The 20,901-nt window shown below is 37.8% G+C and overlaps 1 protein-coding gene across 1 annotated transcript in view; it reads left to right on the top strand.

The window, feature by feature from the left end:
• The first annotated feature begins 16,056 nt into the window (after positions 1-16,056).
• Positions 16,057-20,901, top strand: part of IRAK2 (interleukin 1 receptor associated kinase 2) — an 81,742-nt gene continuing 76,897 nt past the window's right edge. The window contains exon 1 of the mRNA XM_077116570.1: positions 16,057-16,252. Coding sequence (XP_076972685.1) covers positions 16,159-16,252 — 94 coding nt within the window. The 5' untranslated portion in view covers positions 16,057-16,158. The remainder of the gene's footprint in view (positions 16,253-20,901) is intronic.

Raw genomic sequence — 20,901 nt, 5'->3', positions numbered from 1 at the left:
ATTTGCACACAAATGTTTATAGCACAATTATTTACAATCACCAAGAGATGGAAACAGCCAAAATGTCCCTCAACAGATGGTTGGCTAAACAAACTATAGCATATACATACGATGGAATATTATGCAGCTGTAAGACAGAATAAAGTTATGAAGTATGTAACAACATGGACGAACCTTAAGGACGTTATGCTGAGTGTGATTAGCCAAAAACAAAAGGACAAATACTGTATGGTCTCACTGATATGAACTGACATTAGTGAATAAACTTGGAATATTTCCTTGGTAACAGAGACCATGAGGACATAGAAATAGGGTAACATATTGGGTAACTGGAGTTGAAGGGATACAGATTGTGAAACAGGACTGAATATAAAAACTCAGAAATGGACAGCACAACACTGCCTAACTGTAATACAATTATGTTAAAACACTGAATGAAGCTGAATGTAAGAATGATAGAGGGAGGAGGGCTGGGGGCATAAATGAAATCACAAAGAAAGATAGATGATGAAGACTGAGATGACATAATCTAGGAATGCCTAGAGTGTATAAAGATAATGACTAAATGTACAAATTTAAAAATGTTTTTGCATGAGGAGGAACAAAGGAATGTCATTACTGCAGGGTGCTGAAAATAGATGGTAATTAATATTTTAAAATTTCAACCTAGGTGTGAGACTAAATAAAAAAATGTTTATTGGGTACAAAATTTATATTTTGACTAGTGCATCTCCTAATATAACTTATGTAGATAGTTGGTTGAACACCATAAGTACATGGAACCTTGGGTAGGACATTAGATTTTATTGGTTTGTCCAGAGTGATGCCCCGATGAATCCCAGAGTGATTTGATCAGTGAATGGAAAAGTATTTGCAAAGTCCCCTACGGGGAATGGTGAAAACAGGGGAAAATTCAACCTCCCCAAGTTTAATTATTGATATTCTCAAAAGCAGCGTGGACAACCAAAGCTATAGGCTGGACCCCCAGTCTTGGGGTTTGTTCACATGAAACTTAACCCCACAAGGGATAGGTTAAGCCTCCTTAAAATTAGGCCTGGGAGTCACCCCCAGGAGAACTTCTTTTGTTGGTCAGCTGTGGCCTCTGTCTCCAGCCAATGCAACAGGCAAACTCACCACTCTCCCCTTGTCTACGTGAGACATGGCTCCCAAGGGTGTGGACCTTCCTGGCAATGTGGGACAGAAATCCTAGAGTGAGCTGGGATTGAGAAAAACTCTAGAATGAGCTGACACCCAGCATCAAGGGATTGAGAAAACCTTCTTGACCAAAAGGGGGAAGAGCGAAATGAGACAAAGTGTCAATGGCTGAGAGATTCCAAACAGAGTTGAAAGGTTATCCTGGAGTTTATTCTTATGCATTAAACAGATATCACCTTGTTATTCAAGATGTAATGGAGAGGCTGGAGGGAACTACCTGAAAATGTAGAGCTGTGTTCCAGTAGCCACGTTTCTTGAAGATGACACTATAATGATACAGCTTTCACAATGTGACTGTGTGATTGTGAAAACCTTGTGTCTAATGCCCCTTTTATGTACCTTATCAACAAATGAGTAAAACATGTGGAATAAAAATAAATAATAGGGGGAAAAATGTTAAAATAAATTCAGTTTGAAATCCTAGTGGTCAATGAAAGGGAGGGGTAAGGGGTATGGTATGTAAAATTTTTTATTTCTTTTTCTGTTGTCTTTTTTTTCCTGTTAAATAAAATCATAGATTTATTGGTGTTTATTTGGAATAATAAAATATCCATATCTGCCAAAATAGAAAAGCACAATTTAAATTGAATTAGGCATTTTTGCTACTTTTCTTCAGAATGGTGTGCAAACAGAAGTACAGTAGAGAAACCAATATTTAAATTATTTAATGCACTGTATGCATTCATTTTAGAATCGTGCTTTTTAAAATGATATTGCTAACAATTTGCCTACAAGTTAACACAGTTTTTTATAAATCATGTATTCTTTCTATGCTTCGATTTTTCAAATTTATTCAGGTTGGAGACAAATGATAAGCAAACTTACAATAATTTTATTCTGTCCAAAGGAATGCACAGGGGATAAAGCTAATAGAATTACTGTATACTTTTTGTCTTTAAAAAATAAAAGAGATGGTAAATGCTAAGTGTATTAGTTTGTTAAGCAGCTGGAATGCAATATATCAGCAGTGCAACAGCTTTTAAAAACAGAATTTAATAAGTTACAAGTTTACAGTTCTAAGGCCATGAATATGTCCTAATTAAACATCCAGAAAAAGATATCTTGGCTCAAGGAAGGCTGATCTGGGAAGGCATGTGGCTGGCATCTGCTAGTACCTGTTACCAGTTCCATTGCCTCCAACTTCTGATGCCAGGGGTTTCCTCTCTAAGCATCTGTGGGCATTCTTAGCTGCTCCAGGACAAAACACTGGGTTTCATCTCTTAGCTTAGCATCTTCCAGGGCCAGAGATTTCTTCTCTTGAGAGTTTCGCTATTTCTATCCCCAAACATCTACTTCGGCTCTGAATTTTCTCCACAATGTTTCATTCTTTAAAGGTTCTAGTAAACTAATCAAGACTCACCTTGAAGGGATGGAGTCACATCTCATCTAATTAAAAGGTCACACCCACAATCAGGCATGCCACATCTCCCTGGAGATTATCTAATAAAAGCTTTCTGCCCTACAATATTGAATCATGATTAAAAGAAACAGCTGTCCCCACAAGACTGATTCAGGATTAAAACATGGCTTTTCTGGGGTACATTATACTTTCAAACTGGCACACCAAGTATCAGACTTCCCTTGATGTGAAAAGAATTTGTACCTAAGTATTAGCTCTCTGTACAAGTGAAAAATATAAATTATATTTTAAGATGAGAATTTTGTGTAACTTTTATCATTTCTAACATGAAAATATTGCACATCTCTTCTAGAACACTTTGAATGAGCAGATAAACAGAAACAAAATAAAATCATTAAAATCTTGCTGCTCTAGCAACCACAAAACTCTCAAACTCTAATATGCCACAATATAATAAAGACATTTAAAATCTTATTGCTAGGAGAAAAATGAGTTATAACATCTTGGAGTTTATATTTCCAGAATTTTTATAACTAACTCATTCAAAAATATTTACAAAAATGGGATCACACTTTATATGGCATGTTATGTCCTGTATTTTTTTAATTTGACACCAAATAATAAACATAAGCCTTAGAATATTGAAGAAGTTTGGAACATTCCTTCCACTTACTAGAAGTTCATGAATACAAGAATTATGCACAGGGCTTTACATATACTATTCTATTAAGTACCACAATGCTAGGAAATAGACTTTCTGTTGTCTTTTAATTTCTTTTTCTCAATTGATGCAAATGTTGTAAGAAATGATCATAATGATGAATATGCAATTATGTGATGATATTGTGAATTACTGACTATATATGTAGAACAGAATGAGCATATATTAAGGATGTTTGCGTCTGTTTTTTGTAATTTCTTTTTAATTAATAAAAAATTAAAAAAAAAAACTTACGGGACCCAGCAAAGGCAGTGCTAAGAGGGAAATTTATTGCCCTAAATGCCTATATCAAAAAAGAAGAAAGGGGGAAAATCGAGGAATAAACTGTCCACTTGGAAGAAGTAGAGAAAGAACAGCAAACTAATCCCAAAGCAAGCAAAAGGAAAGAAATAATGAAGACATTCTATGAAATAATGAGGACATTCTATGAAATATGAAATGTCCTCATTGCAACAGACAGGCCAGCACTTGCCCAACCTGATAAACAGGTACCACAACTTGGCCAAGTTGACACATGTCCCTGACCATGACAGAAGAGGAGACATAACCACTGACCCCGCAGAAATAAAGAGAGTAATGACAGGATACTATGAACAACTTTATGTTAATAAATACAACAATGTAGATGAAATGGACGACTTCCTAAAAAGGCCTGAACAACCAACTTTGACTCAAGAAGAAATAGATGACCTCAACAAACAAATCACAAGTAAAGAAATTGAATCAGTCATTAAGAAGCTCCCCAAAAAGAAAACTCCAGGACCAGATGGCTTCACATGTGAATTCTACCAAACACTCCAGAAATAATTAGTATCAATCCTGCTAAACTATTCCAAAAAATTGAAGAGGAGGGATCTTATCCTAGGAAGCCAACATCACCTTCATACCAAAGCCAGACAAAGATATTACACACACAAAAAACTACAGACCAATCTCTCTAATGAATATAGATGCAAAAATTTCAACAAAATTCTAGCAAATTGAATCCAGCAACACATTAAAAAAATTGTACATCATGACCAAGTAGGATTCATCCCGGGTATGCAAGGATGGTCCAACATAAGAAAATCAATTAATGTAATACACCATATCAATAAATCAAAGCAGAAAAATCACATGATCATCTCGATTGATCCAGAGAAGGCATTTGGCAAAATTCAACATCCTTTCCTGTTGAAAACACTTCAAAGGATAGGAATAGAAGGGAACTTCCTTAAAATGATAGAGGGAATATATGAAAAACCCACAGCTAATATCATCCTCAATGGGGAAAAACTGAAAACTCTCCCCCTAAGATCAGGAACAAGACAAGGATGTCCACTATCACTACTGTTATTCAACATTGTGTTGGAAGTTCTAGCCAGAGCAATTAGACAAGAAAAAGAAATACAAGGCATCAGAATTGGAAAGGAAGAAGTAAAACTCTCACTGTTTGCAGACGATATGATACTATATGTCGAAAACCCTGAAAAATCCACAGCAAAACCACTACAGCTAATAAATGAGTAGAGCAAAGTGGCAGGTTACAAGATCAACACTCAAAAATCTGTAGTGTTTCTATACAGTAGTAATGAACAATCTGAGGGGGAAATCACGAAATGAATTCCATTTACAATTACAACCAAAAGAATAAAATATTTAGGAATATATTCAACTAAAGAGACAAACGATCTATACAAAGAAAACCACAAGAAATTGTTAAAAGAAATCACAGAAGACCTAAATAGATGGAAGGGCATGCAGTGTTCATGGATTGGAAGATTAAATATAGTTAAGATGTAAATTCTACCTAAATTGATTTACAGATTCAATACAATACCAATTAAAATCCCAAAAACTTACTTTTCAGAAATAGAAAAACCAATAAGCAAATTTATCTGGAAGGGCAGGGTGTCCCGAATAGCTAAAAGTATCCTGAGAAAAAAAAATGAAATTGGAGGTCTCATGCTACCTGACTTATGGCATATTATGAAGTTACAGTGGTCAAAACAGCATGGTACTGGCATAAAGATAGATATATTGACCAATGGAATAGAATAGAGTGTTCACCTATAGACCCTCTCATCTATGAACATTTGATCTTTGATAAGGCAGTCAAGCCAACTCACCTGAGACAGAACAGTCTCTTCAATAAATGGGGCCTAGGGAACTGGATATCCATGTGCAAAAGAATGAAAGAGGACCCATATCTCACACTCTATACAAAAGTTAACTCAAAATGGATCGAAGACCTAAACATTAGATCTAAGACCATAAAACTGTTAGAAGAAAATGTAGGGAAATATCTTATAAATCTTATACTTGCAGGTGGTTTTATAGACCTTGCACCCAACGCAAGAGCATTGAATAAAGAAAGAAAGAAATGGGAACTCCTCAAAATTAAACACTTTTGTGCATCAAAGAACTTCATCAAGAAATTAAAAGGCAGCTTACACAATGGGAGACAATATTTGGAAATGACATATCAGATAAAGATCTAGTATCCAGAGTTTATAAAGAGATTGTTCAACTCAACAAAAAAAAGACGGCCAGTCCAATTACAAAATGGGAAAAAGACTTGAACAGACACTTCTCAGAAGAGGAAATACTAATGGCCAAAAGGCACATGAAGAGATGCTCAACATCCCTGGCTATTAGAGAAATGCAAATCAAAACCACAATGAGATATCATCTTACACACACCAGAATGGCCATTATCAATAAAACAGAAAATGACAAGTGCTAGAGAGGAAGTGGAGAAAGAGGCATACTTATCCACTGTTGGTGGGAATGTCAAATGGTACAATTGCTGTGGAAGGCAGTTTGGCGGTTCCTCAAAAAGCTAAATATAGAATTGCTATATGACCCGGCAATACCATTGCTAGGTATCTACTCAAAGGACGTGAGGGCAAAGACACAAACGGACATTTGCACACCAATGTTCATAGCAGCATTATTTACAATTGCAAAGAGATGGAAACAGGCAAAATGTCCATCAACAGACGAGTGGCTAAACAAACAATGGTATATACATATGATGGAATATTATGCAACTTTAAGACAGAATAGACTTATGAAGTATGTAACAACATGGTTGGACCTAGAGAACATTATGCTGAGTGAGATTAGCCAAAAACAAAAGGACAAATACTGTATGGTCTCACTAATATGAACTGACATTAATGAATAAACTTGGAATATTTTGTTGGTAACAAAGACCATCAGGAGATAGAAATAGGGTAAGATAGTGGGTAATTGGAGCTGAAGGGATACAGGACTGTATCCTGAAATAGGACTGAATATAAAAACTCAGAAATGGACAGTGCAATACTACCTAACTGTAATACAATTATGTTAAAACACTGAATGAAGCTGAATGTGAGAATGATAGAGGAAGGAGGGCTGGGGGCATAAATGAAATCACAAACAAAGATAGTCAATAAAGACTGAGACGGTATAATCTAGGAATGCCTATAGTGTATAATGGTAGTGACTAAATGTACAAATTTAAAAAATGTTTTTGCGTGAGGAAGAACAAAGGAATGTCATTACTGCAGGGTGCTGAAAATAGATGGTAATTAATATTTTAAAATTTCAACCTAGGTGTGAGACCAAATAAAAAAATGTTTATTTAGTACAAAATTTATATTTTGACTAGTGCATCTCCTAATATAACTTATGTAGATAGTTGGTTGAACACCATAAGTACATGGAACCTTTGGTAGGACATTAGATTTTATTGTTTGTCCAGAGTGATGCCCCGATGAATCCCAGAGTGATTTGATCAGTGAGTGGAAAAGTATTTGTAAAGTCCCCTTCGGGGAATGGTGAGAACAGGGGAGAATTCAACCTCCCCAAGTTGAATTCTTAATATTCTCACAAGCAGTGTGGACAACTAAAGCTATACGCTGAGCCCCCAGTCTTGGGGTTTGTTCATATGAAACTTAACCCTACAAAGGATAGTTCAAGCCTACTTAAAACTAGGCCTAAGAGTCACCCCCAGGAGAACCTCTTTTGTTGCTCAGATGTGGCCTCTGTCTCCAGCCAACACAACAAGCAAACTCACTGCCCTCCCCCTGTCTACGTGGGACATGACTCCCAGAGGTGTGGACCTTCTTGCCAAAATGGGACAGAAATTCTGGAATGAGCTGAGGCTCAGCATCAAGGGATTGAGAAAACCCCTAGAATGACCTGAGACCCAGCATCAAGGGATTGAGAAAACCTTCTTGACCAAAAGGGGGAAGAGCGAAATGAGACAAAATAAAGTGTCAATGGCTGAGAGATTCCAAACAGAGTTATCCTGGAGGTTATTCTTATGCATTAAACAGATATCACCTTGTTAGTCAAGATGTAATGGAGAGGCTGGAGGGAACTGCCTGAAAATGTAGAACTGTGTTCCAGTAGCCACGTTTCTTGAGGTTGATACTATAATGATACAGCTTTCACAATGTGACTGTGTGATTGTGAAAACCTTGTGTCTAATGCCCCTTTTATGTACCTTATCAACAACGAGTAAAACATGGAATAAAAATAAATAATAGGGGGAACAAATGTGAAAATGAATTTAGATTGAAATGCTAGTGATCAATGAAAGGGAGGGGTAGGGGTATGGTATGTATGAATTTTTTCTGTTGTCTTTTTATTTCTTTTTCTGAATTGATGCAAATGTTTTTTTTATTAATTAAAAAAATTAACACAACATTTAGAAATCATTACATTCTACATATGCAATCAGTAATTCTTAATATCATCACATAGATGTATCACATCATCTCTTAGTACATTTGCATCGATTTAGGAAAATAACTAGCAAAACAACAGAAAAAGATAAAGAATCATAATATAAGGAAAAAAATAAAAATAATAATAAAAAATAAAAAACAAACAAAAAAACATAAACAAACAAACAAACAAAACTATAGCTCAGATGCAGCTTCATTCAGTGTTTTAACGTAATTACATTACAATTAGGTAGTATTGTGCTGTCCATTTTTGAGTTTTTGTATCTAGTCCTGTTGCACAGTCTGTATCCCTTCAGCTCCAATTACCCATTATCTTACCCTGTTTCTAACTCCTGCTGGTCTCTGTTACCAATGACATATTCCAAGTTTATTCTCAAATGTTGGTTCACATCAGTGGGACCATACAGTATTTGTCTTTTAGTTTTTGGCTAAACTCACTCAGCATAATGTTCTCTAGGTCCATCCATGTTATTACATGCTTCATAAGTTTATTCTGTCTTAAAGCTGCATAATATTCCATCGTATGTATATACCACAGTTTGTTTAGCCACTCGTCTGTTGATGGACATTTTGGCTGTTTCCATCTCTTTGCAATTGTAAATAATGCTGCTATAAACATTGGTGTGCAAATGTCCGTTTGTGTCTTTGCCCTTAAGTCCTTTGAGTAGATACCTAGCAATGGTATTGCTGGGTCGTATGGCAATTCTATATTCAGCTTTTTGAGGAACCGCCAAACTGCCTTCCACAGTGGTTGCACCATTTGACATTCCCACCAACAGTGGATAAGTGTGCCTCTTTCTCCACATCCTCCCCAGCACTTGTCATTTTCTGTTTTGTTGATAATGGCCATTCTGGTGGGTGTGAGATGATATCTCATTGTGGTTTTGATTTGCATTTCTCTAATGGCCAGGGACATTGAGCATCTCTTCATGTGCCTTTTGGCCATTTGTATTTCCTCTTCTGAGAGGTGTCTGTTCAAGTCTTTTTCCCATTTTGTAATTGGGTTGGCTGTCTTTTTTTTTGTTGAGTTGAACAATCTTTTTATAAATTCTGGATACTAGACCTTTATCTGATATGTCATTTCCAAATATTGCCTCCCATTGTGTAGGCTGTCTTTCTACATTCTTGATGAAGTTCTTTGATGCACAAAAGTGTTTAATTTTGAGGAGCTCCCATTTATTTATTTCCTTCTTCAATGCTCTTGCTTTAGGTTTAAGGTCCATAAAACCGCCTCCAATTGTAAGTGTCATAAGATATCTCCCTACATTTTCCTCTAACTGTTTTATGGTCTTAGACCTAATGTTTAGATCTTTGATCCATTTTGAGTTAACTTTTGTATAGGGTGTGACATACGGGTCCTCTTTCATTTTTGCATATGGATATCCAGTTCTCTAGGCACCATTTATTGAAGAGACTGTTCTGTCCCAGGTGAGTTGGCTGGACTGCCTTATCAAAGATCAAATGTCCATAGATGAGAGGGTCTATATCTGAGCACTCTATTCCATTCCATTGGTCGATATATCTATCTTTATGCCAATACCATGCTGTTTTGACCACTGTGGCTTCATAATATGCCTTCAAGTCCGGCAGCGCAAGACCTCCAGCTTCGTTTTTTTTCCTCAAGATGATTTTAGCAATTCGGGGCACCCTGCACTTCCAGATAAATTTGCTTATTGGTTTTTCTATTTCTGAAAAATAAGTTGTTGGGATTTTGATTGGTATTGCATTGAATCTGTAAATCAGTTTAGGTAGGATTGACATCTTTACTGTATTTAGTCTAACAATCCACGGACACGGTATGCCCTTCCATCTATTTAGGTCTTCTGTGATTTCTTTTAACAGTTTTTTGTAGTTTTCTTTGTATAGGTTTTTTGTCTCTTTAGTTAAATTTATTCCTAGGTATTTTATTCTTTTAGTTGCAATTGTAAATGGAATTTGTTTCTTGAGTTCCCCCTCAGCTTGTTCATTGATAGTGTATAGAAATGCTACAGATTTTTGAACGTTGATCTTGTAACCTGCTACTACTGCTGTACTCATTTATTAGCTCTAGTAGTTTTTTGTGGATTTTTCCGGGTTTTCGACGTATAGTATCATATCGTCTGCAAACAGTGATAGTTTTACTTCTTCCTTTCCAATTTTGATGCCTTGTATTTCTTTTTCTTGTCTAATTGCTCTGGCTAGAACCTCCAACACTATGTTGAAAAATAGTGGTGATAATGGACATCCTTGTCTTGTTCCTGATCTTAGGGAGAAGTTTTCAATTTTTCCCCATTGAGGATGATATTAACTGTGGGTTTTTCATATATTCCCTCTATCATTTTAAGGAAGTTCCCTTGTATTCCTATTTTTTGAAGTGTTTTCAACAGGAAAGGATGTTGAATCTTGTCAAATGCCTTCTCTGCATCAATTGAGATGATCATGTGATTTTTCTGCTTTGATTTGTTGATATGGTGTATTACATTAATTGATTTTCTTATGTTGAACCATCCTTGCATACCTGGGATGAATCCTACTTGGTCATGATGTATAATTCTTTTAATGTGTTGTTGGATACGAGTTGCTAGAATTTTGTTGAGGATTTTTGCATCTATATTCATTAGAGAGATTGGTCTGTAGTTTTCTTTTTTGTAATATCTTTGCCTGGTTTTGGTTGAGGGTGATGTTGGCTTCATAGAATGAATTAGGTAGCTTTCCCTCTGCTTCGATTTTTTTGAAGAGTTTGAGGAGAGTTGGTACTAATTCTTTCTGGAATGTTTGGTAGAATTCACATGTGAAGCCATCTGGTCCTGGACTTTTCTTTTTAGGAAGCTTTTGAATGACTGATTCAATTTCTTTACTTGTGATTGGCTTGTGGAGGTCATCTATTTCTTCTTGAGTCAAAGTTGGTTGTTCATGCCTTTCCAGGAACCCATCCATTTCATCAAAATTGTTGTATTTATTAGCGTAAAGTTGTTCATAGTATCCTGTTATGACCTCCTTTATTTCTGTGAGGTCAGTGGTTATGTCTCTTCCATTTCTGATCTTATTTATTTCCGTCCTCTCTCTTCTTCTTTTTGTCAATCTTGCTAAGGGCCCATCAATCTTATTGATTTTCTCATAGAACCAACTTCTGGTCTTATTGATTTTCTCTATTGTTTTCATGTTTTCAATTTCATTTATTTCTGCTCTAATCTTTGTTATTTCTTTCCTTTTGCTTGCTTTGGGATTAGTTTGCTGTTCTTTCTCCAGTTCTTCCAAGTGGACAGTTAATTCCTGCATTTTTGCCTTTTCTTCTTTTCTGATATAGGCATTTAGGGCAATAAATTTCCGTCTTAGCACTGCCTTTGCTGCGTCCCATAGGTTTTGATATGTTGTGTTTTCATTTTCATTCGCCTCGAGATATTTACTAATTTCTCTTGCAATTTCTTCCTTGACTCACTTGTTGTTTAAGAGTGTGTTGTTGAGCCTCCACGTATTTGTGAATTTTCTGGCACTCTGCCTATTATTGATTTCCAACTTCATTCCTTTATGATCCGAGAAAGTGTTGTGTATGATTTCAATCTTTTTAAATTTGTTAAGACTTGCTTTGTGACCCAGCGTATGGTCTATCTTTGAGAATGATCCATGAGCACTTGAGAAAAAGGTGTATCCTGCTGTTGTGGGATGTAATGTCCTATAAATATCTGTTAAGTCTAGCTCATTTATAGTAATATTCAGATTCTCTATTTCTTTATTGATCCTCTGTCTAGATGTTCTGTCCATTGATGAGAGTGGTGAATTGAAGTCTCCAACTATTATGGTATATGTGTCTATTTCCCTTTTCAGTGTTTGCAGTGTATTCCTCACGTATTTTGGGGCATTCTGGTTCGGTGCATAAATATTTATGATTGTTATGTCTTCTTGTTTAATTGTTCCTTTTATTAGTAGATAGTGTCCTTCTTTGTCTCTTTTAACTGTTTTACATTTGAAGTCTAATTTGTTGGATATTAGTATAGCCACTCCTGCTCTTTTCTGGTTGTTATTTGCATGAAATATCTTTTCCCAACCTTTCACTTTCAACCTATGTTTATCTTTAGGTCTAAGATGTGTTTCCTGTAGACAGCATATTGAAGGATCCTGTTTTTTAATCCATTCTGCCAGTCTATGTCTTTTGATTGGGGAATTCAGCCCATTATCATTTAGTGTTATTACTGTTTGGAAAATATTTTCCTCTACCATTTTGCCTTTTGTATTATATATATATCATATCTGACTTTCCTTCTTTCTACAGTCTTCTCCATACCTCTCTCTTCTGTCTTTTCGTATCTGACTCTAGTGCTCCCTTTAGTATTTCTTGCAGAGCTGGTCTCTTGGTCACAAATTCTCTCAGTGACTTTTTGTCTGAGAATGTTTTAATTTCTCCCTCATTTTTGAAGGACAATTTTGCTGGATATAGGAGTCTTGGTTGGCAGTTTTTCTCTTTTAGTAATTTAAATATATCATCCCACTGTCTTCTAGCCTCCATGGTTTCTGCTGAGAAATCTACACATAGTCTTATTGGATTTCCCTTGTATGTGATGGATTGTTTTTCTCTTGCTGCTTTCAAGATCCTCTCTTTCTCTTTGACCTCTGACATTCTAACTAGTAAGTGTCTTGGAGAACGCCTATTTGGGTCTAATCTCTTTGGGGTGCGCTGCACTTCTTGAATCTGTAATTTTAGGTCTTTCCTAAGAGTTGGGAAATTTTCAGTGAAAATTTCTTCCATTAGTTTTTCTCCTCCTTTTCCCTTCTCTTCTCCTTCTGGGACACCCACAACACGTATATTGTGCGCTTCATATTATCATTCAGTTCCCTGATCCCCTGCTCAAATTTTTCCATTCTTTTCCCTATAGTTTCTGTTTCTTTTTGGAATTCAGATGTTCCATCCTCCAGTTCACTAATTGTAGCTTCTGTCTCTTTAAATCTACCATTGTAGGTATCCATTGTTTTTTCCATCTTTTCTACTTTGTCCTTCACTCCCATAAGTTCTGTGATTTGTTTTTTCAGACTTTCTATTTCTTGTTTTTGTTCAGCCCATGTCTTCTTCATGTCCTCCCTCAATTTATTGATTTGGTTTTTGAAGAGGTTTTCCATTTCTGTTCGTATATTCAGCATTAGTTGTCTCAGCTCCTGTATCTCATTTGAACTATTGGTTTGTTCCTTTGACTGGGCCATATCTTCAGTTTTCCTAGCGTGATCCATTATTTTCTGCTGGTGTCTGGGCATTTGATCAGATTTCCCTGGGTGTGGGACCCAGCAGGTTGAAAGGTTTTTCTGTGAAATCTCTGGGCTCTGTTTTTCTTATCCTGCCCAGTATGGTATGCTCGTGGTGCTCGTCCGTCTGTGGGTCCCACCAGTAAAAGATGCTGTGGTTCCTTTAACTTTGGAAAACTCTCGCTGTGGGGGAGGGTCACCAGCCGAAGCGGCTGGGGGAGTGCCGGTCCAAATCTCCCAGCTGGCCCGGGAATCCGTGCGTGGGGGGGGGGGGGGGGGGCGCCAGCCGCCGTGGCTTGGGGGACCTCCAATCCAATTCTCCCAGCCAGCCGGGAGGCCCCGCATTGTGGGGGGGCATCGGCCGCCGCGGCTTGTGGGACTGCCGGTCCAAATCTCCCAGCCAGCCCGGGAATCCGTGTGTTGTGGGGGGCGCTGGCCTCTGCGGCTTGGGGGACCTCCAATCCAATTCTCCCAGCCGGCCCGGGAAGGAGGGAGGGAGGGACTCCGGCCGCCAGCCGCCTCGACCCGGGGAAGCGCACGCCCCTCGAAGATCTCACCGCAGCGGATTCTCCCAGCCTGTTCCGCCGTTCCAGAATGGGGTACGCTGTCTTTTTGGTCTTTGTCGTGGCTCCGGGAGCTGCCCTGTACTGTTTCTATTTCTTTAGTAGCTGTTCTGGAGGAGGAACTAAGACCTGCACGTCTTACTAAGCCGCCATCTTCTCGGAACCAGCCTCACAGTTGATTTTTGAACATTTTTGTTACTGAGAAAAAATAAACTCCTATTATGTTTATGCCATTAGTTGACATTATTATTTGAGTCTTCATTTATCTACAGTTGAACTCAAGGCTCAAAGCAGTCATCGACTTTCCATTCCCCAGAGTACAGCTAAAGGCCCACCCTCTGTGGAGAGATAATTGCTTGGCAGGAGACAGGTCGGTGAGTGTTCTCGATGCAAATGTTTTAAGAAATGATCATGATGATGAATATGCAACTGTGTGATGATACTGTGAATTACTGATTATATATGTAGACCGGAATGTTAAAAAATTAAGAATGTTTTGCGTTTGTTATTTTTTTTTATAAATTAAAAAAAAGGTTCTCTAATTGCCTATCTGCCCTTGATGACGTTGCCTAAATCTTAAAATGTATTTACTTTTGTGTTAAATGGGGATTATAATATCAATATCATAGGCTTTTGAGAAATATATTACAAAATTTGTGCAAAGCACCTGACACAATGTAGGTATAGATAAAATGTAGTTGTTATTATAGACAGTTTGTATGTGGTAGGGATTAAGAGCCTGGATTCTGGGACAGATTGCCTGGGTTCAAATCCTGGCTCTGCCAATTTGTACCCGTACGATTTTAGGCCAATTACTTAACTTCTCTGTGCCTTAGTTTCCTTATCTGTAGAATGGGGGCAGTAACCACCCCTAACTCATAGGGTTGTTGTGAGGAGTAAGTGAAATAACTCAGGTAAAGGCAGCACATAATAGATGTTCAGTATTATTAGTATTAATTCTTTCTTCCTATCCTATTTAGTAATTGTTCTGCCATCCTCTTCGCCATATTATGCTTTTCCCCTAATATTATTTTTCACTCTCTGTATTAGTCAGGGTTCTCTAGGGAAAACAGAATCAACAGGTGATACCTGTAAATATGAGATTTTGTAAAAGGGCAACTATGGAGATACACAAGTCCAAATACCTTAGGGCAGATTGGAGACAACTCCAATGAAGGTTTTTGATGAATCCTCCAGCCAGTCTCTCCTGACTGAAGTAGACAAGAAAATTGTCTCTTCTGATTGTTGAAGTCATCACTTCTCCTTTTAATGCCTTCAACTAATTGGATTAAATACCCATCATTGCTGAAGATACTCTCCTTAGCTTATCCTAGAAGTAATCAGTCATAGTTGCAATCAACTTACTTATGATTCAAGTGCACAAAATGTCCTTGCAGTAACAGTTAGGCCAGAGCCTACTAGACTAGGCAATTGGGCATCATTACCTGGCCAAATTGACACATAAACCCAACGATCAAACTCTCTAAGATAATAACATTATGTAATTAGTACCCTCTTTCTTTTACCATACTCTACTTTTATTCTCTAACATTACTTGAGTTCTATGTTGCTAAGCTATTTTAATTTAATGTTTTTATTGCTTATTGTGTGTTACCCTCCAGCAGAAGGTTTGCTTCAGGAGGGCCATCCTTTTTATTTAGAGTAATCCCCAGCACCTAGAACAGCACCTGGCACATAGTAACTGCTCAATAAATATTACCTATTATTATTATAAGGTCTACCCAGGTTTAAACAGAATTCTTCTTCTGCCCCTTTCAAACTCCTCTTAACCACTTTCTTTTTTCTGTTTTGTCATGCCACTAATTAATTACCTTTAACACACTATGTAATTTACTTATTTCACATTTTTATTATTTTCTGCTAGTCTCCTGCGAACACTCACACTGGATTGTAAATCCCATGAAAGTAAGGACTTTTGTAGGCGTTCTTCACTTATGTATTCCCAACACTTATAACAATATCTGGTATGCAGTAGTTACACAATAAAATGTTTTTGAATGAATTATATATGGCATCGTGACAAAAGCACGGAGTCAGACGGTCTCCTGTGACTGCCACTAAATTACCATCTGTCTTAATCGAGTCCTTCCCCGCTGTGGGGAACCTGTCCCCTCTCAGCTCTGGCAACTTCCTTGCTTCCCCCAGTTGCTCAGATCAAGCTGGCCGGTCTGCGTCCTGCCCAGGTGGCCGCCAGAGGGCAGTCACGCCAAACTGCCGGCCCCGCCCACTTCCCGGTCAGCTGTACTGACAGCCGGGAACCGCCCACCCCCGGGTAGAGAAGCTGAGCCTGGCCGCATCTGATTCAATTTCGCTCTCATCTGCCTGCCGGCGCCTGGCACCCTCACCATGGCCTGCTACATCTACCAGCTGCCCTCCTGGGTGCTGGACGACTTGTGCCGCAACATGGACACCCTCAACGAATGGGACTGGATGCAGTTCGGTGAGTGGGGTCCGGGTAGGGGCGGGGCGGCCGGTCCACCCAGCGATCCCGCCCCGATCCGGCCGCTAAACCCACTCCGGGATTCTGTTTAAGAGGGTCCTGATCCGAGGGCCTCTGTGTGCGGAGATTTCTGCATCGGGCCCTCGCTGTGTGACCTCAGACAAGCCCCTTCTCTGAACCGGTTAGATCATCTGGAAGGTGTTAAAGTGATCTTTGCCGTCCGAACTGGCACAAATATTTCTCTTGGGAGCCACTCCCACCTGTCACCAAGTAATGACCGCCTCTCTTTTGCTTTACTCTTTAAGGTAAAACGTGTTACTATTAGAATAGCTATCAACAATTATGCCGTTGATAATAACGATTGTTGCATGCCAGCCCCTGTTCTTAGCTTTTTGCCTGTATCAGCTCACTAAATCCTCGCCGCAGCCTACAAGTGCATACTCCTCTGACGTCACATTACAGACTAGGAAACTGGCAAGGAGAGCGGTAATTTCCCCAGTGGCATGGCTGCTAAATGGGAGGGTAGGATTTGAACGCGGGAAATCTGGCTCCACCATTAAGTGTTACATTGCAACTACTTGATTTTTTTTCCCCGGCTGCTGATTGGTGGAAAGAGGGTTAATGATGGGTGGTCATGGTATCTAGGGGGCAACTGCGTGTGTGGTCCTCAGGTTCCTAAGTAAGGAGGGTCTGTATTCCAGGACCCACCACTTTCCAGCTGGTGACTTTGGGCAAATTACTTCATCTGTAAACTGGAAATGATAATTATATTTTCTTATAAAGTTGTGAGGTCTGAAAATATTGTATAAAAAGCACCTGACACATAAGTATTAGAAACTCTTATAAATAATTAGAAAATGTTATTTATGGTCATTTGTAGTTTTATGTTTTAAGTCAGTCTAACTGGTTAGTGCCATTTGAATTAATATATATTTTTAATTTAAAACTTTAAATTATGAAATATACCTTTACACAGAGTGTATAATAAATGTATACATTTGAAAGAGTAATAAAATGAATATATGTGTGCTCATCGAATTTGAGCAAATAATATATATTTTAACCTCATGTTCTCAACAGGGGATGATTTTCCCTCCTGGGGGACATTTGTCAAAGTCTGGAGATATTTTCGGTTGTCACAACTTGGGGAATGCAACGGGCAGAGGCCAGGGATGCTGCTAAACATCCTGAAATACACAGGACAGTCCTCACAACATAATTATTGGGCCAAAAATTTCAACAGGGCCAAGCTTGAGAAGCCCTGTGTTAACCCAATAACAAAAATAATACATTCTTATTGCAAAATACTGTGGGAGGGGGGAAAAGATGAGCTCAAATTTTACCATTAGAAATAAACTTTCTTAATATTTGGGTGCCAATAATAATAACAATGACAACAGCAGTTAATATTTATTGGCTTCTTACTATGTGCAGAGTTGAGTGCTAGATGTTTTATGCCTTCTGGTCTTTTTCCTTAATATATTAATTTCTGTCTATATTTTCAAACTTATGTCTATTTGTACATTCTATCTAATAGCCTGCATTTTTTCACTTAAAATGCATCATGGGGCCACCGTGGCTCAGCAGGCAAGAATGCTTGCCTGCCATGCGAGAGGACCCAGGTTGGATTCCTGGTGCCTGCCCATGTAAAAAAAACAAAAACAAAAAACAAACAAACAAAATGTATCATGATTTCCCATTGCCCAGAAATATATTCTTTTCAGTGTGTATCTTTTATTAACTATTTTAGACTGAAAGCGAAATATATATACTAGGTTAAATAATATAAATAATACAGCTAGGATAGAGAGGAAATCAAGTTTCTTTTCCCTCCTTGGTCTTTTTAAAATACACTTTTATTAGAGAAAGTGTGGGTTTACAGAAAATTATGCATAAAATACAGGGTTTCCATATACCATCTTTTATTAACCCCTTGCATTGGTGTGGTGCATTTGTTACAATAAGTGAAAGCACATTTTCATAACTGTATGATTAACTGTGGTCCATGGTTTAACTTAGGGTTTATTGTTTGTATAGTACAGTTTCATAGATTAAAAATATTTTTCCTCCTATTACCATATATACAATATAACATTTTCCTTTTAACCACAATCAAATATATATATCTCAGTCCTGTTAATTATGTTCACAATGTCGGGCTACCTTCACCACCGTCCATTACTAAAACATTTCCTAGTTCTGAATAGTACTGTACATTTTTTTATAATTTAAAAATATATTTTATTAAAGTCTAGCACCTAAATAAAATGCAGATCTTGTGTTTCAACTAAGGGACTGTATTTTGTTTCTCTTTTCTAATCCAAAGAGGTGCTTTCATAATGACTAAACTTTGGGTATATACATAGAAAATAAATTACTCAAAGATCATTATTTATGAACTCAAGAATACTCAGGGTCAATGTCATAGATACTTTCATGCTTTTTCAGATGAAAAATATACTCCAATCAAGAGCATCATATCAATTTCAACCATAAACTAAGAGGTTGCACTTTTTAGCAGCAAAAAAGGAGATAGTCATTAATTTAAGGTTTCCTTTAGTTTTAACAATTCTTTTTTTCTCATCTCCAACAGATTTATGAATCATCATTTTATAGCCTTTTCTCATATTTTACATTATTGCTTACATTATATAGATAACTACATAACTGCCTTTAATAAACTTGGAAATATCTAAAAATATTTTGGAACAAGGACAATGCATCACTGTCATATGGGATTTTGTAAACAATCTTAGTTGGGTTAAGAACATAGCTTTAACAGAGAATTCTTTATTTTGTTCAAAACAGCACAATGTACATTTTTTAAGAAAATAAAAATAAAAGCAAAAAGAACACCCAAAACATCCCCTCTTCCTACCCCCTATTGTTTATTTATTATTTTGTCTTTTTATTTTTATTCATCTGTCCTTCTACTGGATGAAGGGAGCGTCAGTCATAAGGTTTTCACAGACACAGGGTCACACCTTAAAAGCTCTACCTCCTTGGTCTTTAACCACCCAGTTTCCCCACTTGGAGGTTGTGACTGGTAACAAATCTCCTTCCTTCAGCCAGGGTGAGTATGAGAATAGATTACCCCTTTCTTTCCAAGACTGCTCTGTACTCCATTGTTTGGATGACCTGTGACTCAACCACTTTGAAAGTATCCTGGTCAGTGGACAGCAAGGTTTGTGGGTGGGGCTCTCTATAGCTTTTCCGCTGTTAGTCCAGCCTTCAATTGTTAACTCCAGAACAACTTCTATACCTAGGAAAATAATTTATAAGGTTGGCCTATGAATTTTTTAAAAAACAGCTTTATTGAGATATAATCCACATACCACACCATCCACCCATTTAAAGTCATTGGCTTTTGGTATAGTCACAGAGTTGTGCATCTATCACAATTGATTTCAGAACATTTTCACTACCCCAAGAGGAAACCCCACATCCCTTAGCCATCACGCTTAATCCCCACACTTCCCCCAGCCCTTGCAACCTTAATGTACTTTCTGTCTGTATGGTTTATACTGTTCTGGCAATTTCATATAAATGGAGTCATACAATACGTGGCCTTTTGTGACTGGCTTCTTTCAACTTGGCCTAATGTTTCCAAAGTTGATCTGTGTTGTAGCATCTATCACTCCTTCTTTTTATTGATCAATTGTATGGATATACCACGTTTTATTTATTCATTCTTTGGGTGAAGGACATTTGGGTTGATTCTGTTTTTGTGTGTGTGTGTGTGTGTTTGTTTTGCCTATTACAAATAAGGCGGCTGTGAACATCCGTCTACAAGTTTTTTGGGGGACCACGTGTCTTCATTTCTTTTCAGAGTATACCTAGAAGTGGAATTGCTAAGTCATATGGTAATTCTATGTTTAACTTTTTGAGGAACTGCCAAACTTTTCCAAAGTGGCAGTGCTATTTTACATTCCTACCAGCAGTGTATGATGGTTTGTATTTCTCCACACCTTTGGCAACACTTATTATTATCTTTTTTATTCTGGTCAGCCTTATGGGTATGAAGTGGTATGTAACTATGGTTTTGATTTGCATTTCCCTGATGGCCAGTGATGTTGAGCACTTTTCCTCTGTTTGCTGGCCAACTGAATATCTTCTTTGGAGAATACCTTTGACTTTTAAGGCCCTTGGAGATACTAGAATTGCTTAAAATCATTAGAGTTTTCCCATTGTGATTTAGAATATAATCCAGACTCTCTCCTAAACTGGCCCTCACTAAGTTCTCTCACCTCCTTTCCTACAACTTCCCTTCTCACTCCCAATTCTCTAGCTACATTGGCATCCTTGTTTCAGACCAGGGTCTTTGTACTTATTCCCTCTGCCTGGAACACTTTCCCCTGTCTTTCCCATGGCTGGCTTTATGATCTGTTTTAGTTTCCTGTGGCTGCTGTAACAAATTACCACAAATGTAGAGGCTTAAAACAACGTTTATTATCTCACCATTCTGGAAGTCAGATATCCTAAAATCAAGGTGTTGGCAGGGCTGAGTTTCTTCTGGGAGACGCTAGGGGAGAATCTTTCCTTGCCAGCTTCTAAAGGCCACCTGTAAAGGTCACCTTGGCTTATGACCCCTTCCTCCACCTTCAAAGCTAGCAGTGTAGCGTCTTCAAATCTCTCCCTCTTTCTGACCT

The sequence above is a fragment of the Tamandua tetradactyla genome, chromosome 9, assembly GCF_023851605.1.
Source record: "Tamandua tetradactyla isolate mTamTet1 chromosome 9, mTamTet1.pri, whole genome shotgun sequence".
Classification (NCBI taxonomy): domain Eukaryota; kingdom Metazoa; phylum Chordata; class Mammalia; order Pilosa; family Myrmecophagidae; genus Tamandua; species Tamandua tetradactyla.
The sequence above is the reverse complement of the archived record's forward strand: the minus strand, read 5'-3'. Positions and strand labels throughout refer to the sequence as shown.